The following is a 25,896-nucleotide window of genomic DNA, read 5'->3' on the forward strand; positions in this document are numbered from 1 at the left end:
ATGATAAGTAACCATACAATAGTTAAAATTATGTATAATGTTGCTCAATCAGAAAATAGTCTTGTTAAAATAGTTCCTTCCTGATGTGGTTACGCATTTCCTTGCATTCTGTGGTACTACATTGTACTTTGGTGTCAGCATCACTACTGTGGTGTCAGCGTTACAGGTGTGATTAAAGATAACACAAGATGTAATAGCTTGGCTGGCTGAGAAGAACCATAGTTAAACTGAGCAAAATAACTACATTTATCAATGAGGAAAATAAATCTTTGAAGTATTCAACTATTCTGAAATTTAATCAAAGTTAAATAGTGCAACATACATCTGCAGAATAAATATTTGGAAACTAGAATAAATATTTGGAAACTTATATCATCCCCAAGTAGAAGTTAATTCTGGCCACTTTGTTTGTATTTTACATTATTGAGCATGTTAACTAATATAATATTGTTGAGTTACACATTTCTCACATAATATTACTTAGTTTTTAACTTGCTATTATAATAGGTAGTGTAGATAGCTTATGTAGTTCATGATGTCACTCTGTAACAGTGACACCAGTGTCAGCGTTACAGGTGTTAATGTTTTTTAACATTGAGCATTGGATATATTAATGACTTTGTAGTAGTATTTTTGAGTCTTGCCAATCACTAATGAATGCATCCTTGATTATTAAACGTCTTTTCAAAGCAAAAATGATACTTTGGTATACATTACAGTAATTTTGAAACATAATTGCCGCAATCGGTCGTAATTTGACAAAATATTGGGACATTAAGTTCTCATTTTTCACAAGTATTGCCAGAGGATTAAGGATCTTTTTTTTTTCCAAAGTAAAGATGGCGATAACATTTGTTAAAAACCAGCAAATCATTATCAAACCTCAACTATATATTTGTTACAGCTCCAAGACAAATAAACAATTTGGTGTCATTGTTACAGGTGTTAATTTGTGTCTTATGTCTCACTTTATTGTGTTACCGTCCAAATAGGGATTATGTTTCATTAAAGCGGATTATTTTTTTGTGAAATATGGGTTTCAGGGTGTAAAATAATGAAAACAAAATTCTCATTAACCCATTTTGAAAATTTGGTCCAAATGTCACACTCTGGCATCCATATTTATATAAACACCCACATAGCAATTCATAGCAAAGAGAAGTCTTATGTATGTGAAGTTTGCAACAAGGGCTTTAAAATGGCACTTAACTTGGAAAACCACAAAGCAAATTCATAGCAAAGAGAAGTCTTATGTACATGTATGTGAAGTATGCAACAAAGGCTTTACGCTGCCACATTATTTGGAAAAGCACAAAGCAATTCATAGAAAACAGAACCCTCTTGTATGTAAAGTATGCAACAAGGGCTTTACATTGGCATGTTACTTGGAAAAGCACAAAGCAATCCATAGTAATGAGAACCCTCTTGTATGTAAAGTATGCAACAAGGGCTTTACATTGGCATGTTATTTGGAAAAGCACAAAGCAATCCATAGCAATGAGAACCCTCTTGTATGTAAAGTATGCAACAAGGGCTTTACATTGGCACATTACTTCGAAAAGCACAAAGCAATCCATAGCAAAGCCAATTAGAAGCCTCAATTGTGTATGCAACAAGGGCTTTACCATAACTAGCATGTCACCTGAAATGGCACAAATCAAATCAAAGAGAAGTAATATGTATAAAAGTATACAACAAGGGCTTGAAATATGTGCCCTGAAACAACACATATAGCAATGAGAAGCCCAGTCATACAATGTACATGTATGTGAAGTATGCAACAAGGGCTTTACGCTGGCACATAGCACCAAAGATTCATTAAGACTTCAAGTATACTAGTTAGTTAGCCTATAATTTCATTTACAGACCTGAAAAGATGGAGTATATGTAATGTATATACTCCATCTTTTTCAGCTGATAGGGGAAATTATTTTATGCTTTGGGTTTTATCGGCATTACTCAGTATGAAAAGGTCTATTGCACACTACCTTCAGACATTAAATTATGTTTGACACAATATGTTCAGTCTGCAAAAACAGTACCACATTAATTGCTTATCAACATCAAACTTGACATTTCACAATTTATTTCTTTTTAAATCCTCATTTCAGAACATGACTTCCAGAAGACATCAAAACTTGTTCAACTTGAAACCTCACACTTGTATATATTGCAGGAGGTGTTTCCATGACACATATCTTTACCTGTGTCACCTGATCAAACACAAGAAACGGATTAGACCATATTGGTATGAATCAAGCACCAAAGAGAAGCTTTATGAATGTCTACGCTGTAATATACACTTCGTAAGAAAACAGAATTGGATTGACCATGAATGTAGTAGTCCAACTATTAGAAATGCCTTTTTTACACACCTGAATAGACGTTTACCAATTCAGAGCAACAAGAGCTTTACACTGGCATATCACATAAAACAACACAAAACAATGCATTGCAAAGAGAAACCTTACGTATGTCAGGTATGCAACAAGGGCTTTGCACTGACATCTGGTTTGAAGCAGCATGAAGTAGTTCATAGCAATGCGAAGCCTTACAAATGTGTACTTTGCGGTAAGGACTTCATGTACGCCAGGAGTTTAAGAGTACATCGCTTGAAACAGCACAATGGAATTCATAGTGACGAGAATTATGTATGTAAAGTATGCAACAGAGGCTTTACATTGGGATTCAACTTGGAAAAGCACAAAGCAATTCATAACAAAGAGAAGCCTTTTGTATGTGAAGTATGCAATAAGGGATTTGAACTGGCATTTAACTTGGAAAAGCACAAAGCAATTCATAACAAAGAGAAGCCTTACATGTATGTATGTAAATTATGCAACAAGGGTTTTACATTGGCATTTAACTTGGAAAAGCACAAAGCAAAATTTCATAACAAAGAGAAGCCGTATGTATGTAAAGTATGCAACAAGGGCTTTACATTCGCACGTTACTTGGAAAAGCACAAAGCAATCCATAGCAAAGAGAACCCTCATGTATGTAAAGTATGCAACAAGGGCTTTACGCTGCCACATTATTTGAAACAGCACATAGCAATTCATAGCAAAGAGAAGTCTTATGTATGTGAAGTTTGCAACAAGGGCTTTAAAATGGCACTTAACTTGGAAAACCACAAAGCAATTCATAGCAAAGAGAAGTCTTATGTATGTGAAGTATGCAACAAAGGCTTTACGCTGCCACATTATTTGGAAAAGCACAAAGCAATTCATAGCAAAGAGAACCCTCTTGTATGTAAAGTATGCAACAAGGGCTTTGCATTGGCATGTTACTTGGAAAAGCACAAAGCAATCCATAGCAATGAGAACCCTCTTGTATGTAAAGTATGCAACAAGGGCTTTACAATGGCACATTACTTCGAAAAGCACAAAGCAATCCATAGCAAAGCCAATTAAAAGCCTCAACGATATAAAATACGTATGTTAAACTGGCACAGCACTTGAAATAGCACAAAGCAGTTCATAGGAAAATTGAGAAAGAGAAGCCTTATATATGTAAGGTATGTGTATTCAACAAGGGCTTTACCATGACCAGCATGTCACCTGAAACAGCACAAATCAAATCAAAGAGAAGTAATATGTACAAAAGTATACAACAAGGGCTTGAAATATGTGCCCTGAAACAACACATATATAGCAATGAGAAGCCCAGTCATACATGTATGTGAAGTATGCAACAAGGGCTTTACGCTGGCACATAGCACCAACAATTCATTAAGACTTCAAGTATACTAGTTAGCCTATAATTTCATTTACAGACACATTCTATGAAGCAACATGATGAAGTAGTTCACAGCAATTCGCAATGAAGCCTTACAAATGTGAACTTGCAATGAAACTTCAAGTACACTAGTAGTCTAAAAGTACATTTACAGACTCACACCAAAGAGAAACTTTCAAGATTACAACAAGGAAAACAAAGTATTCCTAAACTCTTGTACTGATTTTGACTACTATGCAAACATACAACAGCCTCAACAGGGATGTCCAATATCTCTAAAAGTGATAATGCTAGCATTTACTGCTCACTTCTGGTTGACAGTCACAAATGGTAATGGTCATGATGGTGGTAGTACGTACTGCTTTCCATTTAATCCCATTTTGATACACAATTCCAATGCTGCCATTTCATAAAACACAACACATCCCCAGTGGGCTCTGCTGAGAGAAACCTTTTTCTTGTGGCGTCGCAGTTTACAGATGGGCGCGGTTCTCGCTCCCATGGATGGGAGCGGTTCTCATTCTGAACTTGCAATGTTATATGAGTTGATATTGAAATATGAATTTCCAAAAGGGACTTTGAACTTGAATTAGACTTAACAGGCCTGGAAAAAATGTTTATTTTCTGGCAAGAGAGATAAATTTCCTTCCAACATAGCAGGATTTCCCATCATTTCTTATGTATTTCTTTATCCAGAAAAGCAAAATGTCCCTCCAAATGACCAAATTTCCCAGCAAGGAGATTGCCAAATTGCATATTTTCCAGGCCTAGTAGACTAATTCTGTCCTTAAAAGAGAATTATAAAGTGAGTTGATAAAAACAAGGATAAAACTCATGAAAGCCAATGTTTACAGATTACCAATGAGAGACCAAGTTTTGCAAGAAATGGGAGGGGAAAATGAGTAAACAAATCATAAAAAAAATTTATTAACAAAAAGAACTTTTACGAGCTCATTGGATTAGCTATTTGAAAGATGCACACAAATTGCTCTTTTAATCCTGAAATATTGCTTGTACATTGATCATCAGGGAGGGAATTCCACTCCCTTATTAGCTCTTATTATCAATAATTTCAATTATGAGTAACAAATTTTGAAGTTAATTCATGGGTTTTCATTGTTAACTACTGCACTGAAATATCAAATTCAAATGTCTTCCTCTTTAGGCCATCTTAATTAAATCCTGTGTCTCAAAGCTTGTGAGAAATTCAAAACCTAATTTGTTTTTATTATTACTAGCGGGATACCCGCGCTTCGCGCGGGTCCCCGCTAGATGAGTAAATGGGGGCGTTCACTATAACAGGAAGAATTTCTGAACAGGTAGAATCATGAAAAAGTTACATTTTATTTATCTAAATCTGTCTCTTACATTTTCTTTTTTAGTTTCTTCTGCTCAGATTTATTAATTTATTTAACCCCGTTCCCATTATTTTCTAAATCTATTCTTTCTTACATTTCACTTTTAGCTTCTTTTTTATTTGTTGCTTGTGATTTCCGTTTCTATGTTTTTATTTAATTCTCTTCTCATTATTTTAGCTTCCTTTTTTCTTTCCTGATTAGTTTCTTTCCTTCTTTGTTTCGTTCCCGTTTTATTTAGTTACTTTCACCCGTTATCATAATCCCGTGAGTGACCCGTCCATGTCCCTTTTTGTCCTTTATTTTCCTTCTTTCCGTATTATCATGTCCACTGGTCTCTGGCTCGCAAGTCGCGTGGCTCTGCGCCGTTCGGCGCATTGGCGTAAGGCGTACATACGCACGCTGGCGCCGACGCACTGCCGCCAGCTGCAGTGACGCGTAGTCTGACAACGATTTTTATAACAAAAACCCGCTTTTACCCGTATTTTCACTGTTTTTGCAGCCAATTCTTGCCCGTTTCCAACCAAATTTTCGCATAACCGTCTCGGTAAGTTCCTCGATCTCCCGTATGAATTTGGCGACATTTTGATCGACACTGACGGAGCCTTTATGCATGATACATAGATACATAGATAGATACATAGATACATACATACAACATTTCCCTATTTATAGTAAGATTTTGTGTGTGTGTGTGTCAGTACAGGATTTCGAACAAGCAAATAATATCCAATGTTGTAAATGTTGGAATAGCAGACAAAAAAGTCACTGCTACAAACTATTATTCTTCTCTTTATTATTTTGTCCAAAGTTTGCGAAAAAATCAATTGAAATCAAATACAATTTTGAGTTTTATTTTCGCTTTTTTGTTAAAAAAAAAAAAAAAGACATAAAAAAAAATGAATTTCTTGATTTTCAAAGAGGACTACGCACACAATTTTACTAACGTGCGTGGCAGCTTTGAGACACAGGATTTAATTAAGATGGCCTAATTTAGTCTTAACAACTTGGTGAGACAAAATATTATTTTTTATTGATTCGATCATTAAAAGTTGTTTTTACTGTTTATGAGCTTTCTGTTTTACTTTTAAATGTTTAAGTGTCTATATGTATTAGGGGGTGTCATTTTCTCTGGAAGTGGGTGGATCATGAATATAGTGGTGACTGCAGTCAATTTTTTGGGCAGCTGAAGGAGGGGCATGAGGGGGAGCAATTCATAGGGCACCTTTTAAATCAAACACTCTGAAAAGCTTAAGAAAACAGTACAGAAAAGCTTAATCGCTTATATCCAAATTTTCCTGTGTTGACTGCACTCGCAATATATATTTAGACCATTAAGGTTTCCAATTTGGAATCCCAAAAATTTGGCATGTGCTAGGATGGGGGAAGATTTTGGCAGGCCACAAGGGAATGGATAGATTTTGGGCATGCTGGGGGGGCAAGCATTTTTTTCAAGGTTTAGTTTTGTATCAAGGTTTAGTTTTGTATCAGGGTTAAACAGCAGTTGCCAAACACTCTGGAGTCAAGGTTTAATGTATTGGAACAAGGGGAAGGGCTATGAGGAATCGGCTATTGCTATTACTAGAGAGTTTTAGTCTCGAAACCAATTGAAAAATTGGAAAAGCAAGAAACATACCTTTAGGGTATCAGCATCACTTCCGTCACATAAAAAGATGATCTGATTAGTGGAATGTGACAAAGCTTTCCCATGTTATTCAAATCTTTTAAGAAAATGGGGTGACTGCGGGTTTGCTTCCAACAACCATCATGCATCTCTTCAACCGATTATCGGTAAACTTGTGAAAAGAGTCATTCCAACATCTCAATCGGAACAACATGGATGTATAAAGGGATGATACTTAACCTTGTACTTAAATTTGAAGACAATCCATCCTAAACCAATAGGGTTAGCCTCGGGGGTCACTGCCATTGTGGCCTGTACACCATCCGCGATAATGAAAACGCGTAAAAAGGGTCGCTTTTCGTGGGTAGGCACGATACGCGCGTATCGCGCTTAGGGTGTCAAAAACATGAAAAAATAAAAAAAAGGGTAGCAAAATTGCCATTTCTAAATCGCTGAAATGAAATTTAGGGTATGAAATTTGATGTTAGGAATGAAATCCCTGTTTAGGGTGTCGTTTTAGCCAAGGGTTAAATCCTTGTTTAGGGTGCTTTTCAAAAGTTGATTATGCGGATGGTGTACAGGCCACAGTGGGAGTGACCCAGGTTAGCCCCTTTAATTGGTTCCAATCAGATACCAATTATTTGTTCTACATCTACATGTACCAATTCTTCCATGAATTCTTGTGCTTCCATGCAGTGGTATAGAAGTACCGGTAAGTTGTACATACAAGTAACATAAATCGGTGTATAAACTTAAGGTCGTCTGAATATAGATTGTTGTGAAACTCGGTGTGGATGTGATTTCCATTGATCCCTTTGCTACAAGTATGAATTAAACATTTTTATGCCTCCACCGCGAGGCATACTGTTTTTGCAATGTCCGAGCTTCCGTCCGTCCGTCCGGAGGCTGTATCTCGGGCATGGATGGGCGGATTGACTTCAAATTTTCAGGATATGTGGGTCATGGTCAAAAACTCTGGCTACTTTTTTTTGGGTGGGGTTCAAGGTCATATACTGAGGTCACAGGTCATTTAAGGTCAAATTACTAAGTCAGTCAGTCCGTCCGGAGGCTGTATCTCAGGTATGGATGGGCGGATTGACTTCAAATTTTCAGGATAGGTGGGTCATGGTCAAAAACTCTGGCTACTTTTTTTTTGGGTGGGGTTCAAGGTCATATACTGAGGTCAAAGGTCATTTAAGGTCAAATTACTAAAAACTGTTGTATGGGCATGAAACTTGGTGGGTACAGTCAACATTTAGAGCCAAATTTTTGGAAGGTCATTTCAGGGTCATCCAGGGTCACCCAGGGGTCATCTAAGGTCAAATTACTCAATATTGTCTTATGGGCATGAAACTTGGTGGATACAGTCAACATTTAGAGTCCATTTTTTGGAAGGTCATTTTGGGGTCATCCAGGGTCACCAGGGGTCATCTAAGGTCAAATTAATAAAATTGGTTGTATGGGCCTGAAACTTGGTAGGTACAGTCAACATTTAGAGCCACTTTTAGAAGGTCATTTTGGGGTCACCCAGGGGTCATTGGAGGTCAAATTACTATAAATGGATTCGTACACATTTAAATTTAAATCGCCCCATGGTGGAGGCATCCCACTCACTTTTTTAAAGACATTTCTTGTTTTATCCTTTACAGGCTACTGGTTTAGATCAGCTCGTTGGTTTGGGTATGGTGGCTCTTGCAGCTCTTGTATTTTCATATTACACAGTATGGGTTATAGTCTTGGTAAGTTCATACAAGTTAATGAACCGCAGTAGAAATTATATTGATATTTAATTTATATTATTCAATTGACACAAAATGAGATAGATTCTCACCGATTTCTTTACCAATTTGGTAATTTAATATCATTCCTCTTTCAACTAACTATAGCTTGTATTATTTATAACTTTGTTTTTACATTGCCCAGTCCTCTTCCCAAGAAGTATTTATATCATTTACTTTTTCAGCAAAATCATTTGAAATAAAATGTTTTGTGTTTGTCCCATTTGATTTTTCCCCAAAAGACATACAAGTCCAATAAATTCACACATTGTGTTGCTTTAGACACTAAAAAGTCGCTCTCCCACCTACCCACCCAATGGATCAATCAAGCATTCAATTGATTAACCACTTTTAAACCATTCATTCGATCATCCACTAAAACCCCATGATCTAAACACTCATTCATCCACCAGTCGAAACTCCCTAAACACCCTTACTTGTTCTGTATGATAACCTAAGGACACACAACTTACAACCAGGGACACACAACAACACACAACACACAGTTTATGTCTTAAGTGGGGACTAACATTGCAGATTTGTGAGGTTTGATTCTCACAATCAGGGCCATCAATATAATTGAAGACCAAATTAAAAACACTAGTTTACATCTGACATCTGGGCAAAGTTGGGACGTGATTGGTTGCTGACCTGCGTAGTACAGCATTTTTAGTCTAGTTGACAGGACGTCATACACAATCTGGGCTTTTGAATTTGGTCTTCAATTATAGTACTGCCCTCATGATGTGCCAATGGTGTCCATGGTTGGAATAATATGCCACTTTTGGCATTTGTTTGTTGACCTGGGGAAGTCCCCAGTTGTTCTGATGTCCCCTCTTGTTGGATAAAGACATAAAAAGTTCCCAATCGCATGTGATTACAAAGTTAAACACACTCACCCCTTCCACCCAAATACTCACTGAGCCACTCACTGAACCCTCATAATCAATCACTCGCAGAAGCCATCACTTAAACCCGTCACTGAATCCTTACTCATCCACTCGTTCACTAACCCTCATTTATTTAAGCCCTAGCCACTTTTTCACCCACACTAAACTAATAGTGCAATGCCTGTTAGGCCTCGTATCCATAGGCTGTTCCCTTGTGGCTTGTGCCCTTGTTCCGTGTTACTTTTTCCCATGTGACCTGCCACACAGACAACGAACCGTAGCGGCCACTAAGCAAAACAAAGGTTCGTTGTCTGTGTGGCAGGTCACATGGGAAAAAGTAAACACGGAACAAGGGCACAAGCCACAAGGGAACAGCCTATGGATACGAGGCCTTAAAAACCCTAGCTACGTACCCCATGCTCTCTATGACACCACCCATCATTCAACTACTCAGTAACACAACCGCTCAACTTTACTTAAGTTGTTCTTTCATAATTTGCCAGCTATTATAAAGTAATACCAGTCAACATTACTATTATAAAGTGGTTACATAATTCTGTGCTAACTGGATCACATTTTGGTATGATAGTATATGCAGTAGACGTGGCGATTATTTCGATCGGGACTCAAAAATATGATGTAGTGGTAATTAGATTAACACTTTCAAAGATGAATGCTAGAAATATAATTTCAAGTTATCTTTATAACACTTACTTTTTTACATACATGTAAATTGATATTCATTATGGCTCCTGATGAGGATATGTGTGTTGTAAAGTGTTCTGAGGCTTGTGGATCAACGTCTAGGCGTTTTCAGATTATTTTTTTATTTTTTATTTTTTTTATGTTGTGCCTGTGCGTAGCGCACTATAAATCATTGCGGTTTTTTTTACACATTGAAATATTGAGGTAAATATCTCAAGATATTTGTGTTGAATGACAGTCTAAATCTACTTTGCATGTAAATTGATATTTTTTGTTTCAATTTCTTTCTCTTTCTCTTGATATTTCGTAGCCATTTGTTGAAGCAGAGCATTTCCTTCATCAGTTTTTCCTACCCAAGCTTTTTGCAGTACTTGTACCATTGATAGGTGGAGTAGCAGTATTATTATGTTTAGGTAAGGAAAATATACTCTGTAAAATAATCACTTGTGTAATTTATACAGTGTATGCTCATCTGGAAATGAGATTGTAAATATTTAAGAAAAAAAGTCACCTCTACAGGTATCTTGCCCTCCATGAATAACACGCAAACATGGTAGAGTCAGCTTGGGTCTAAACAAGTGCCCATCATTTTCACCAAAACTGCCTGTCCAAAATTTGACCCTGAAAACAAATTCAGACCCCTGCACCTTATTAACTTCTAGCTATTGCTATCGCTGTGACTTATTAGTTTGGTCTTGTTTTGAGTTTACAGGTCATATCAATTCATTCAAGCATTAGTTTTAGAATTTAGCATGATATGTCACAAGCATTAATTTTGCCTGTCCCAGGAACAATCTGCCCAAACCTTGAAATAAGCAGACTTGAACCAGGAGAAATTTGTTTTTGAACATTACTCCTGGTTTACTGGGATTTTACAACAACCAGGAGCAATTTCTGAAGAAACAGGAGCAATTTACAAATAGTAATCCTTTTCTGTATATAATACCAGCACTACTGCATCAAGTGCAAAACTGTAACTGTTCTTGAAAATTGCTCCTGGTTCATGTGAATTGTAAGGACCAGGAGCAATTGGTGGCTTTACGAGAGCAAAATTGCTCACCGCACCCGCTTATTTCAAGGCTTGAATCTGCCCATCCTAAATGACAGGTGGATGGATGGCTAGCCAACACACTTAGAGTCCGATCTCTACTGTCAGATACACGTGCAGGACTTCACTTGGGGTGTGGGAGGGTATTGAGGGATTTCATTTGAGGGTGAGGAAGGGATTGAGGGCTTTCACTTAAGGGTGTGGGAGGGGTTGGATGGCCAAAGGCCATTCCCTGACAGATACACCTAATTAAAGTCAAATTAGGTAGAAAATAAATTAGTAAAAACTGTAAGGACATGGTTGTATAATGTGTAGAAGCTAGACAGGACCTCCCTCTCCCAACCTATGATTGCCAACCATATCTTGAAAAGTGTAGTAGATATGTTGTACCATACTCATGCTAAATTTATTTGCCCATTGAAAAAATTCTTACAAAACCAGGAATTTAGAAACAAATTGTAAGCCTGTCAATAGTTGAAAATGCTGTTGACAAGCAGACATTTATTGAAATTGCTACACTGTTGGTGTGTCATGTATTTTTGGTGATACGCAAACATGCAGACGTAGTAATCCATGACCGTATTTAATAGAAATATTTTTTCCCACAATATTACTATTTTTGATAATATTTATGCTATTTGGTTTCATTTCAGGAACATTTGTGGCTTACACTATGTTGACAAAGAAGAAGAAAACAAATTGATACAAGACACGCAAGTAGCATGAAAGACAATTTTCTATTTTTCTATACTGTTAGACCCAATATTGGATTGACTATTACCAATGCTTCATACCAATTTGTTCTGTGAACATGATGTTGATGATACTTGTGCTCTTGTTATTCAAGGGTTTTATATTTAAGACAACTTGAGGATATGCATTACCGATCACAAATAATATATTCGAGAGTTGAGAACCAGAAAGCCTTAACTCACATTTTGGTGATTTTGTGGTTTTGGTGTCAAAATAATCCTTACCACTTAGAGATTCTCAGAACTATTAAGCCTTAACTCAAGCACACTCCTTATTGAAACTATAGCACTAATTCCATTATGGCCGCATCACATAGGGGCAGTTTTCAGTTAGAAACACAAAGCCATATCTCATGATCGAGTTAAGGCTTTCTGGTGCTGAACTACTAAACCAGAATGCCCTATCTTATGAGTTACGGCTTTCTGGAGCTAACTGGCTATAGAACAGCAGGGTTGTTACCTGCCAGAGGGTGCTAACTTGTGACTTAGTCTTTCTGGTTCTCAGCCCTCGCGCCATGATGATGTACAGCAAGGTTGTTACACATTTTCAGCCAGGATCGCATTTAAATAGTGGAAAAGTCACCCAATCTTTGATGTGACAGGTAATGGTCGCAGGGAAAATCTTCAAAAGTCGCCCAATTGGGCTACCAAATCATGGGTTTGGCTGGCAACCCTGATGGAAGGACAACTCAGGGCTCAACATAGAGCGTAAAAACAAGGAGCAAGATTTTACAACTCTAGCCCCTCTTGGGTCTAGGACCAGGGCAATTTGACATACCAAAAAGAAAAAGCATAAAATTGAATAATATTCCTCCCAGAAGGTGATTGCTATGGAATAATCAGTCATTAACTAGTTATGAGAACAAGTCATATTTTAAGTCTGGGGGAGCGGAGCACTTGTATTTCAAGTTGTATGCCACCCGCGTACAAAAAAGCGAGTAAAAAGGGTCTTTTTTTCACAGCGCGATATGCAAGTTTCTCGTTTAGGTTATCAAAAACAGCAAAAATGGGGTTAAAACGGTACATGTACCTTAATCACACAGATTGTACTCCAAAAGGGTAGCTTAATTTCGGTACCAAGATATTGACAAAATCAGTTGAAAAGTAAGTCAAAATTCTGGGTGAAATTGTACTCAAAAAACTCTGCAAAGCATATGTGCTTTTTCATTGGTTTTTCTTCACCTCTTGGGTGATTGCTACTGGCGGTATTTGGTGTGTTCATTGCGACCCACAACAGAAAAATACTTGCTTAGGGTAGGAAAACAACCACATAGTACATGTTTTGGGTCCATTTTACACCAATGAAAAATACTTTCTTTTCAGTGCTTTTTGATATGGGTGAAATGAACTTGAATACAAGTGGGCCTCTTGGGATATTTAGGTTCAGAAGGAGCAAACTTGCACCCTGTTGTGTTTATTTTGAACGCTAAATGTAACCTGCGTGGTAGCGCCGCCGTCGACATGCCTTATGTCGACACAATGTCGACATCAGCATGTATCCAGACATGTCGACATCAAATTTTTTTTTTTTTTTAGAATTTTTTTTATGTCGACGTCGCTATACGAATTATATCAACATGTCGACATTAAAAAACGGTGCCGACGACAGCACTACTGCGTGGCCTGCTCCCACAAAATGAGCGTATAGTCGCAACAAGTCACGAGTTGGTTTTCTTAATTTGATGCGCACCTGTAAATATGAATGGGACATTCCGGCAGCCAGTAGTTAGTATACTGCCCTTTGTAAATGAGGCACAACATGCACAATGGGGCATCCACAAAGAACACCAACTCAGCAGCCTGGATGTCTTGAAACTACCTACTTGTTACTCTGGGCTCATTTTATTTGAGCAGGTCGCAAATATGAGTTGCGAGAGTTCTGACAAATTTATGAGCTCTGGACATAACACTCTTCCCCAGCAAACACAGAATGTCTTTAAAATGTTTTGGTTTTATTCAAAAAGTTTTAAAAACATTTAAATGACAGGTTAAAAGGGTCATGAAAAGCGCTTGTAAAACGCTTTTTTTTTTTTTTTTTTTTTTTGAAAAAACTTAAAATATTACTGTAAAGTATATTTTGCAAACATTTTTGCAAAATATTTTGTCAACTCCTAAATAACATTTATGTTAGAATGTTTTGCATCAAGTTTTCAAAAATGTTTTTGGAACATTATTAAAACGTTTTATACCCTTTATATAACCACACAATAAAACGTTTTGTGTTTGCTGGGTGTGTCTTTGTCAAAATTAATGTCACAATTATTGGTATATTTCACAAATGCCAGAGATAAAAGAACTGCATTATGGGAATATATATAACCAGTCACATCGAAACATGGCAGTTGTCAACAGCACATAGGCCCTAGTAATAATACATGGTTATAAAGAAAAAAAATAAAAAGTAAAGAAAATAATTGAATACCTGAGTGGAAGAAGGACCCAACTCCATTTTACAAAAATGAGTTTATCATATTTTAAAAGACCTGTACCATTGCCTTTGCAACATATATCATTTCACATGTATGTTATAATGTATGTTCATGTACCAGTACTAAAGGTCCCCTCAAGATGAAAATAGTCTGTCTCTTAAAACTTTTCCAAATATTGTGTTTTTTGCTAATATCTGAATATGTTGATGGAGTTGGGCTCTTCTTCCACTCAGGTATTCAATTTGATTAAAAGCTGCCATAATTTGATGTCATAGGTTATATATTCTGCTTTGACATAGCTAAAATTTGGCGGTTTTGAGAGCATTATTTTTATAGCCATCATGATTCTGTATACCGTATGGTTTGTAGTTAACACCGTCTAGTAAACACCCGTAATTTTTTGCAATGAAAAAGTGACTTTTAAGCTTAAACATAGCAATTTTTCAATTGAAAATTGCCTGTAATATAAATTTTTCAAAAATTACATGGTGCTATAGGGGTGTTCATTACAAATAATATGGTACAGGTACATACTGTTCCATTAAACAGAAAATAAGGAAATTACTCCCTATTCCAGAAAAATACATCACTAGTTTTTTGGGATTAAAAAAATATTATCAAGTTCTGCCAAATGAAACATAGCTCAATCCTAATCCTTTAGTTAGTCCTAACTGGCAATTAAAGAAAAAAATCACTATTTTACTAATTTCTATAAAAAAAGAGCCAAAAACATGCATTTTCGGCATATTCTCTGACAATCGAGTCACAAAAATCAAAGACTTGGAAAAGTCTAATCATTCAAAATCTTGAGTATATGCCGAGATTTGGCTATAATTTTCATTTTTTTGTGTTTCTTTAATTAAATTATCGGTTATCAGAATGAAACATGTCTTTTCCAAATATTAGAATGCAGGGACAGATTTAGGTTTCTGTTTTCTACTGGCCCTCCGGGCCAGTGAAATGGCAAATCTAGTGGCCCTGCAATAAATTTACTGGCCCAGCTTTTTCAATATGTTCTACTAAAAAAAAAAGAAAAAAGAGAGACTTTTTTTTGGGGGGGGGGGAATCTATATGAATTATTAATCATTTGTAATAAAATAATAAAAATCAAAATTATATGATATCAGAACACTCCTCGTTTTGGAAATGTAATTTTGATATGTCTGATGTGCTCTCAGGTCCCACAAAAATATGTGAAAACATTGCTATCCGATCCCTTAAAGTCAAGCAAACCTTAATATTTTAGTTTGTTTTGTACTGAATGAACTCAATGTAGAGAGTGTTAGTCCCGGGGTTCAGTCAGTAGTCCTGCCTTTTTTTAGTTCCAAAAGTTCACAAAGGTTCAAATATGCGTTTTTTTGCGGTATCGCAATCATCATCAGATAGAGAGCACGAAAGAGATTGGAAGTAGTGGGGCTAGGCCTACTATCAACGTAAAAAGCTCCCGTATATCTCCAATCTGCTAGCAATGCAAGAATAAGAATATGATACGAAAAATCATTAAATAAAGATACATATGTCCATCACTGATTATATCTTGTCTCAAATGTGTTATATCAGGCTCAAAAATCTAGTGGCCCACCGGGCCAGCGTTGTTGAAAGCTTACTGGCCCGATGCAAAATCCACTGGCCCCGGGCCAGCGGGCCACCACTTAAATCTGTCCCTGTTAGAATGCATAAACTGAAATTAGTCTTGATACAAGTCTTTGGGCTTGATTGTCACAGCATACGAAAAACACCCTAAAAACGCATGTTTTGGGCTCTTATTTCCAAAAATTGACCAAATATTAAAATTTAACTTTTATTGTCAGTTAGGACTAACTAAAGGATTAGGATTTAGCTATGTTTCATTTGGCAAAACAGGATAATATTTTTTTTAATCCCAAAAAATTAGTTCTGTATTTTTCTGGAATGGGGAGTAGGCTCTAGATATATCAGCAGTCATTCTACTTTATTGGCAGTAGGCTCTAGATATATCAGCAGTCATTTTACTTTAATATTGCATGATGAGATTTTTAATTAAAAGTATTATATAAATAATCATGTCAAGAAGCTAAAAATTGCAATTTTAATAAATATATAAACATTATGTGAAACTGTGGGTAAGTTTTTTTTTTTTCAAATGTTTTTTTGTGCAGTTTTGAACAATCTTTAAACTGCAATATGTATATCATGGATTTCTCTACTACGGAAATACCAGAAGATGGATTGATCTCTGAGCTGTTATATTGTGTTTACAACTTTACCAAAAAGTTTGCCTGGTCAACCCAACATGCAACAAAGAAGATGGATTAACCTCCAAGCTGTATCTATTGTTATGCAATAAGCCTATTACCTTGTGGGAAGGAATTTTTGTTAAACTGACTTCCGGTAGAGAAATCCAAACCTGCTCAAGGGCCAACCTCAATTGCTTGGCAGGACGGATCTGGCCCTCAAGGTCTGAGTCGAGTCATTTCATTTTTGAAAATTTGAGTCTCGAGTCATGACAAGTCTGGTCTTTTAAGATGTTAAGATAAAGAATGTTTAATTATGTACACATACACAGCAGTAGTATGAAAATATGCATGATGTAATACCAGATATCGCAAAGTACCCCTTTTCTACACATTTCACAAACAGTTCAACTTAAATATGTGACGTCACGATCTGGTCCATGGGGCCAAAGGCGGCAAATTTGAAACTGAGATAAAGGTAAAAATATGGAGTAAAAAACAATAAAATACATAAGAAAATAAACATCACAAAACTTCATAACTTAAGAACCAAGTATGCTTAGACCTTTGGTGTTTTCAGTAAATGATAGCCTATTGTATGTTTAATGAAATAATTACAGTAACTCAATTTTCAAAAATGTCTCCTTTGGCCCCCATTGACCAGATCGTGTCACATATCACCTATTTCAATGATTTTGTGGTTTTTGCGGAAAATGTTTTACACACAAAAACCAAATTTTAATTTGCGCAAAAAAGCCTTTGCACACAAGGAAAAGATTTATTCTTTATTTTGTCTGTAATAACTATGGCACTTATGAGGCTGAAAAAAGTGCTTCAAACTTTAGAGGCTGTGCAATATCATCTTCTCCCTCCAAAAAATTATGGCAAAAGAGGGGGAAAGCAATTTTTGGCAAGAGACTTTTGGCAGGTCAAAAGGGGGTGGGGCAAGAGATTTTTGGCACACATTTATGCACTGTTTAAATAAAACACTCTGAAAAGACAAATAAAATTCGGAAACATTCAAATGTAAAATTTCCTGCTTGCTATGCTCACATTACATAATCTAGACCATTTAATGAACATACAAAATTGGTTTCAAAACAGTTGGCATTTGCAAAATGATTTTTTTTTTGGCAGGCCAAGCAAGGAGCAAGCAATTTTTGGCAGGCCAAGAGGGGACAGGAGGCAAGATTTTTTTGGCAGGCTGAGAAGGGGACAAGCATTTAATGGCATGCCATTTTGAAATTTGCCCACCCTTTGGGAACAGATAATTCGCCAGCGAAGTGGCTATGTAACTCCTTGGTAACTGGAGCATGCACCTTTTGGAATTGACAGTAGCCTACATGCCATAAGACTAAGTGTTGTGATCATTTCAATCGTGGTGTCGAACGCAAAAGCGTGATCCAGTTGACATGGTGATAATCGGATTACATGTAACACTTCGCTGGCGAATTATTGCAAGTAATGTATTCAGACATAATAACACTAAAGTTGATCAGATTTCAGGTGGAAATAACAGCTATTTTAACTTTCCCTCCTTCTCCTCCTCCTCCTCCTCCTCCTCCTCCTCCTACTCCTCCTCCTACTCCTCCTCCTCCTCCTCCTCCTCCTCCTCCCTCAAATGCATCTGCTTCCTGATTGTCTAGTACAGGTTCTGTGTCGTCTTTACGTTTGCTAGTCACACACGATGTTGAAAAACAGACGCCCTCTTTGATGAGACCAGGAACCTTTATCCAGAAACCATAGTTTGGAATAGCTTCTCGCCCAGATTTGTGTTGTACTAAGGATGTGAATAAGAACCCTGAATAGGAAAATAAGAATTTGTTTTGAAAATACAACTTTCAACAATTAATGATTATAGAGGCATTATACAAATTGTTTAATTTTAGATATTGTAATTGGACTATTTCAACTGAAAACCATCTGTTAATGTTACTCTAAAACAATCTCCAAGAACCAATAAAATAGAGCATTGAACCAGTGCTACAATCAAGTGCAAAAATACCAGGACACTTTACACTGTGTACAACCCTCCCCGCCTCCCTAATTTGGGCTTTTTTGTTGACCAAATTTTCTGCACTTTCTTTTAATTTCAGCCCATTTTTGGCCTTTATCACACACTTTTTCAGGGTTTTTTTCCAACACTTCATTCAGGTTTTTTCATGGATGAGCATTTGACCTTTTTAGCCCAATTTCACACACTTTTTCAGGCTTTTTTCAACACTTCAGGTTTTTTCATGGATGAGCATTTGGCCTTTTTAGCCCAATTTCACACACTTTTTCAGGCTTTTTCCAACACTTCATTCAGGTTTTTTCATGGATGAGCAGTTGGCCTTTTTAGCCCAATTTCACACACTTTTTCAGGCTTTTTTCAACACTTCAGGTTTTTTCATGGATGATCATTCTCATGCCTGTTCAATGTTGTACATACCAAGCACCTCCAGTTTATGTGCTATATATCTCTGAGTGAGGGGGGGGATTTGAAATACTTTGGAATCCTTCAAAATGAAATATCATGACTAACTTATGCAGTTTCATTTAATTCCATGCACAAAATATTAATAGGTGTCCAAGGGTGTTTACCAAGCCATTCAAAGCGAGGACAATATATAGTTTCCCACTTTCAAGTGAGGACATTTTGGCATAGTGAGGACAAAATCCCAGTCCATACTTTCAAGGTGTGAAACTCACTCTTGTCCTCACTTTGAATGCCGGGACAGACACATATGAAGTACTATAAAAACTTTATAGTGTGTGTATCACAAGTCCCGCGCACGTAGGTGTGGATTTTGCACTTTATATGTAGTTGATAAACAAAACAATAAGTAACTATTAAATAATTATATAAATGTTAGATAATTAAAAGGGCATTTTGTGATCCATAGCCTCATCCTCCCACTTTTCTTTTAAAAAAAGTTGGGATTTTCATACCACTGGAATCCTCTGGCTACTTATGTGTATGTACCAATTCTTGCAGATTAATTCGTTTAGCAAAAATATCGTCAAAATGGAATTACGTTCTGGTGTACCAGAACAAAATTATAGCAAAATGGAGCAGTGTAATATGCATAATCATGCATAACTCGCAAACGCAAAATCGGAATCAACTGAAATTTGGGAATACGCCTTTTCGTGGATATCTACTGAAAAATGTTATAAAAAGAGGAAGCTAGGATCACGAAATGCTCCTTTAATATAAACTTTTGATTTTATTTTTTTCTTTACCTCCAACCAAGTAAACCACAACCATGAGTACAAATACACCGAAGACAATACATACAATGATGCCTGCACTTAATCCTTGGTTATTTTCCCTTGGAGACATCAGACAACTATATGGTGAAATGATTTCGTATTGGTAGAGAGTTGGGGTTAATGATGTGACCTCCATCCTGCTAATGGTAGTCCAGCTACAGGAAAACATCACTGTTAAAACAACAATATAGTCATCACCTGGGGACAAACAAAAACAAAATTAAAAAGAAAGGCAATAAAATGCTTTAATTAAATAACGATTAATAGATAATAGTTTAATGATGATAATACATGTAATAAGAATTGATACATTATTGTATATAATTGACCTTTTCAGTAAATCCAATAAGCCTTTGTGAGTACACCTGAGATGTTGTCATTTGACGTCACTCTGACTTGCAATGCACAGTAACTATGTTCGCTAAACAATGTGCACACATCGGTGTAACACATACTGACATCAAATGACAAAATCGCAGGTGTACTTCGATCAAAGTGCAAAATGTGACCAGTTAAAACTTAACGGCCATTATGTCAATGTTCATTTTCCAGGTAAAATGATGATTTAGGTACACAATAACTGCAGGACTATACAGTACTATAGGTAAGCAATTGAATACCTGAGTGGAAGAAAGGCCCAACTCCATTTTTTACAAAAATGAGTTAGACCCAGCATTTTATTGCCAGCAAACTGTTCTTCCTTGTGTGTGAAAGATGAGCCAAAATCCACTCTCTAAATAGTCTTCCACGTACACTTAATCATGGTTTTCATGGAAGAAAGGCCCAACTCCATGGAGTTGGGCCCTTCTTCCACAAATATAGGGTTAAAGAGGAATTTTGTTCATCCATGAAATCTACTTGTCACTACAATAAACTTTCTTGCTAACATATTACATGAGTTCTAGTTGTGCATAATGGTGATATCTAATTTCTGTAGCTATTTACAACACGAAACTGGCACTTGCGGTATATTAGTGGAAGAAGGGCCCAACTCCAGTTCGTATTAAGACCTGTACCGTTGCCATGGAAACTTCATGCATAATTTCGAATGTATGTAATATTGTATGTTCATGTATTAAAGGTCCCCTGAAGACGAAAACATTCTGTCTATAAAACTTTTCCAAATATTAAGTTTTTTCCTAATATCTCAAAAACAGTTTTGATGGAGTTGGGCCCTTCTTCCACTCAGGTATTCAATTATGCTCATCGTAAAAAAGCAATGTCGGCTCAAGAAAACATTTTCTCATTTTTTAGCTCATTGTGTTAGCACAATGAACTCTAGGCATGGTCCATTTTTCTGTATGTTTTTTTCTTTCTCTTGCTACATCGTTTGAGCAATGGATCTGGTAATTTGAGGCGGCGATCTTTGCATGATGGTTCATGATTGTTACTTATTTAGCTAAAAATATTTGGACGGAAAGTATCATTTTTGGAGCATTTTCTTACGAAAAGTTTTACCTAATTTCATGGAATAGTCTCATATGCAGACTGTTTGTGGTGCTTTTCATATTACAAACACTGTACAAACTCCTTGATCGTGCGAATTTGTAAAAGAGATGTTGAACTTTACTGTTTCAGTGCAGCTACAATGTCTGCTTTTCAGTGTTGCTTTTAGCACCAATTGGGCTTGTGCTGTCTATAGGCCCTTACTTCTGTGCACGAGCCATGAGCAAATAGTGTCTCAAATTCTCCCAAATCAGAACTAATTGGGCTACCAAATTGTTGGTTGGCAACACTGACTGAACAAACATCTCACTCATTTACACTTTATATCACACATCTTGACCCAATTAGTTATGTAAACATTTACTCAAGGTGAAATGTCCTTTTGACTGGCACTGGCCTAGTATATCAGTATATGGGACCATGACAACCCCTCTCTGACATTACAAAACAGACAAACAGAAAGTCTGAACAGGGAAGTGCTGGGGTAAACACTAGGCTAGTGGCCTTTCCCTGTTCTGAAGATTGAAGGGAGCACTTGTTTGAAATATGAAGTCAGGAAAATTAGATGTGTGTGCAAAATTTTATTTATTTATTTATTTCATTTACCATGAAAGTGTTGTAGTTTTTAAGTTTCAAGTTTTTATTTGGAAATTGCTTTTACATCAGTGGCACTCATCTATCCGATGGTGCATCCAAGACATTAAATATACAAACAAAACTGTATTAAACAAAATAAAATCAAAGGATACTCGACAAGCAAAAGGTACAAATAAATAAATGCCTTGAATAAATAAATATCTTGATAACCGTAAGTATATTTTCAAAATGCTGATTTGTGCTTGATCACAGCACTAGTGATTTTGAGAATACTGAAATGTGTTTTTCAAAGTTGGCAGCCCTGTATACATGGCTATACATGGCTATACATGGCCATGACATGGTTACATATGGCTATACATGGCCATACATAGCTATCCATGGCTATACATAGCTATCCATGGCTATACATATCTATGCATGGCTATACATAGCTATGCATGGCTATACATAGCTATGCATGGCTATACATAACTATGCATGGCTATACTATGCATGGCTATACATAGCTATGCATGGCTATACATAACTATGCATGGCTATACATAGCTATGCATGGCTATACATATCTATGCATGGCTATACATAGCTACGCATGGTATTCCTGACCATAACCCATAACAAATGAGCTACAGCACCAGTGGTGCTCTTGTTTATGTTTTGGTCTATTTCCGATTTTAGGCATCATTTTGTGCAGATTGGCGTTTGTGAATTTTAAAAAGTTTATTTTGATGCCTTAATGATCAATATCTCAAAAAATTAGACCAACATCAAAAAAATTAAAAAAGACATCTTCTGGAATGGAGTCTCAATTTAAAGAAAAAAAACAAAACAATTTTTGGAAAGAGTGCTTTTTTGTTATGATATTTATATTAAGATTCCTTGATGTCTTGCCTTTAAAAAGATGTATAATTTATATTTCTTGCATGACTACAAAGTTATGGCACTTGTACTAGATGCATGTCTGAGAGTACTGCCTTAAATCTTTACCCTATGTAAAGATTGAAATTTTGTTCATCCTATCAACACAGAGAATTAAGTATAATAATTTTCTGTGATTTATGTGCCTACCTACTAAGTACCGCCACCAACTGTAGACTTGAACATACTTAGCAAAGCTATTAAATAAATGTAATAAACTCAGCTTTATAGCTTTATAATAATTTACAGTTAACCAAAGTTAACAATATACTCAAAGTTAACTTACCATCAGCATAGTTTATAACCAAATTTTGTCCTGCCTCATTGTAGTGGAAATAACCCATGTTATGCAAAGCAACTTTGGAATATTTGAATTTTCCATGTTCTTCCTCATCTTCCACCCCATGACAAGCAGCAACACCCTCACAATCACTCCAAGATATAGTAAATGGTTCACATGGATCATAGTAATCTATACTACCTGGCTCTCCAAACCATTCCATGTGAAAGAAAGGTTCATCTTTGTTGGAAATAGGACTGAAATCAAAGAACCTTTTGGTGCCGTCATCAAGGGTGCATCTACAATTGGTTTCTTTGACACATGTCACGTCTTGAGATAATCCAACATGAAAACAAGCAGCCAAAATAACTATCAAATTCAGTAAGCTTATGCCAGAGTTGCATGATTGTTGCACTACCATTTTGAACGGCTGTGAATATCACCAGATGAAGATCAATCAAGTGATAAAATGCATTTTCACCAGGACTTTGACACTATACAAGATAGAATGGCTGGTTGCAGATATTATCATTAATGGTTAACTTTTTAATACATATAGATATGAACAGCTGTGAACATCCGGGGTGAAAATATCATTTGTGACACGATCTGGTCCATGGGGGCCAAAGGTGGCAAATTTGAAACTGAGATAAAGGTAAAAATATGGAGTAAAAAAATAATAAAGTACATAAGAAAATAGACATCAAAAAACTTCATAACGTTAGGTCCAAGTATGCTAGACCTTTGGTGTTTTCAGTAAATGATAGCCTATTATTATGTTTAATGTAATAATTGCAATAACTCAATTTTCAAAAATGCCACCTTTGGCCCAGTGGACAAGATCGTGTCACATTTTACGGTTGTGAACATCCGGGGTGAAAATATCATTTTTTCAGTGAAGCATAGGTGCTGCCATCTTTGTTGATTCCATTTATACAATGTGTCCCAAAAGTCGCTTTATGATTTGAATCATCATATCTCTCACAAGTACTATTGTAAAGAAAATCCAAATACATATTTGAAAGAGCAAACTTTAAAAGATATCAACTTTTAGTAAGGAATGTTTGTTCATAGAGTCTATGGTTTGTTGGTGTCTATACAAAGTTTAAATCTTTCATATTAGACTTCCTTTATCAGCTCGTATTATGCAATAATTATTCGGTTTGTTACAAGGACCCTGTTTAGACTAGGGAAAGTTTGTACTTCATCAACGACTTTTTTGAAGTCAAGTTCAGTCAAATTCAGGTCTAAACCTGCACAGTCGTTGTTCAAGTACGACTGAAGTCAAGTTCAAAAGTCGTTGTTCAACAACGCTCCTGGGGTTCATTAAGTCCAATTCAATTCGACCTTCTCATGGTTGAAGTGCAACTTTTCCTGGTCTTTTCATGCGTGTCGCTGACCTGGCGAGGTGAATTTGTTCGGGCGCATTGTGTAAACACCCAGTAAAAACCACAAACACAAATTAATTTATGCTAATCCCTCGAATTCAATGTCGACTTTGAATTTGACTTTTCTCTAGTCTAGACGCTGTCTAAGTTAAATAAATTGATTCAACAGTTGTTATTTAGCATATCTGCCAAGGCAGTAAGTTTGCCCATCCTAGGAGCAAACTCATCCAAAATGACAGGTGGACAGCTTAGAAATATAGGGTCCACAACTTATAAGTTCCCCCTAAATACTTTTAAAAATAAATCAAAAAATATTTGACAAAGTGAAAATGTGTAAAAGTGTATGGATAGCCTTATTTGTTTTACACATATGGACCAAATTATAGCGCCACACGTCATTGCGTTTAGTCACAATGGTTCATTATGTAAAAAAATACAGTTTTAAACAGTGTTAAAAGTTGCATCTGAGTCCATAGGAGTCGGCTCTCACACAATACTGTAGGCCAGGTCTATTCATGTGCTTGTTTAAGAAAACCTGACTGCTATGAACTCAGGTACAACTTTAAAACTGCCTCTTTTCTTACACAATTAACCAGTGTGACTGAACGCAATGACGTGTCACGGCTATAAATTGGTCCACATATGACATGGTCTCAGATTTGAAGCAGGTTTCACTGCCAAAGTGTGTAAAAATTCACCCCAGAGTGAAAATAGCTATGTTTAATTTCTAAGGTGTCTTTTCTAGGGTAAAATTGTTTGTAGAACATGATTTCTTTGTCAAAACGCTGCATCGTACATCGTTTTGCTACATAATGTTGTTTTGTGGCAGATTTTGCCCGAAAAATGCACTCTTTGGGTGACAAAAATTTTCACATGCCAACTTTGTATACTCATAGAGTCTACAATATACATAGATATGGCCCTTTAAAATGTTAACATATCAGCTGAGGGTACTATTTGATGGATTCAGGTATTTGTTTTGTGATTGACTTAAGCATTTGCGTGCCAGAATCATTCAAATATGACATGCCTCGTGACAATTGACATGCCAAAATAAGCTGTTTTCGGCAAAAAAATTTATTTGAAAAATCATAACTCTTGATAGGAAGGGGCTACAGTGATGGTTGACCTACCAGTCTATGCAGTATTGAATGGGCTTTCATTTGATACCTAACTTTGTTCATGTTAACTAAGGGAAAAACTTGCAAAATGTAAAAATGTTTCCCCTACCCCTTAAAATTTTGATGTGTGTAAAAATTCCCGCCATTTATAAAAATCGGGATTACAAGAAAACTACAAGAGCTATAGGCTTGAAAAACTAATCAGTTATGCACAGTATAAGTTCCTACTTGGGTATAACATTAATATCTTTCCATTCCTTCTCAATTTTCTTTTCTAATTTTTTTAACAATTTGTGACATCTGTAAATTACGTAAAATTTGGCATTTAGAAAAAAAAAAAAAAAAAAAAATGAGGG

The 25,896-nt window shown here is 36.3% G+C and overlaps 2 protein-coding genes across 2 annotated transcripts in view; one reads left to right on the forward strand and one right to left on the reverse strand.

The window, feature by feature from the left end:
* The window catches only part of LOC140137626 (dolichol phosphate-mannose biosynthesis regulatory protein-like), a 28,534-nt gene extending 15,702 nt beyond the window's left edge, over window positions 1-12,832 (forward strand). Inside the window, exons 2-4 of the mRNA XM_072159364.1 lie at window positions 8,367-8,456; window positions 10,401-10,503; window positions 11,792-12,832. Of these exons, the coding sequence (XP_072015465.1) occupies window positions 8,367-8,456; window positions 10,401-10,503; window positions 11,792-11,841 (243 nt within the window). The 3' untranslated portion in view covers window positions 11,842-12,832. The remainder of the gene's footprint in view (window positions 1-8,366; window positions 8,457-10,400; window positions 10,504-11,791) is intronic.
* A 5,202-nt stretch (window positions 12,833-18,034) lies between these two features.
* LOC140137141 (uncharacterized) lies at window positions 18,035-24,367 on the reverse strand. The gene is made up of 3 exons (XM_072158795.1): window positions 23,038-24,367; window positions 19,758-19,985; window positions 18,035-18,333 (listed from the first exon to the last, which is right to left on the reverse strand). Exons 1-3 carry the CDS (start codon window positions 23,450-23,452, stop codon window positions 18,035-18,037), a joined length of 942 nt encoding a protein of 313 aa, XP_072014896.1. The 5' UTR covers window positions 23,453-24,367.
* Between the last annotated feature and the right edge of the window lie 1,529 nt (window positions 24,368-25,896).

Source organism: Amphiura filiformis, chromosome 17 (genome assembly GCF_039555335.1).
Source record: "Amphiura filiformis chromosome 17, Afil_fr2py, whole genome shotgun sequence".
Classification (NCBI taxonomy): Eukaryota; Metazoa; Echinodermata; class Ophiuroidea; order Amphilepidida; family Amphiuridae; genus Amphiura; species Amphiura filiformis.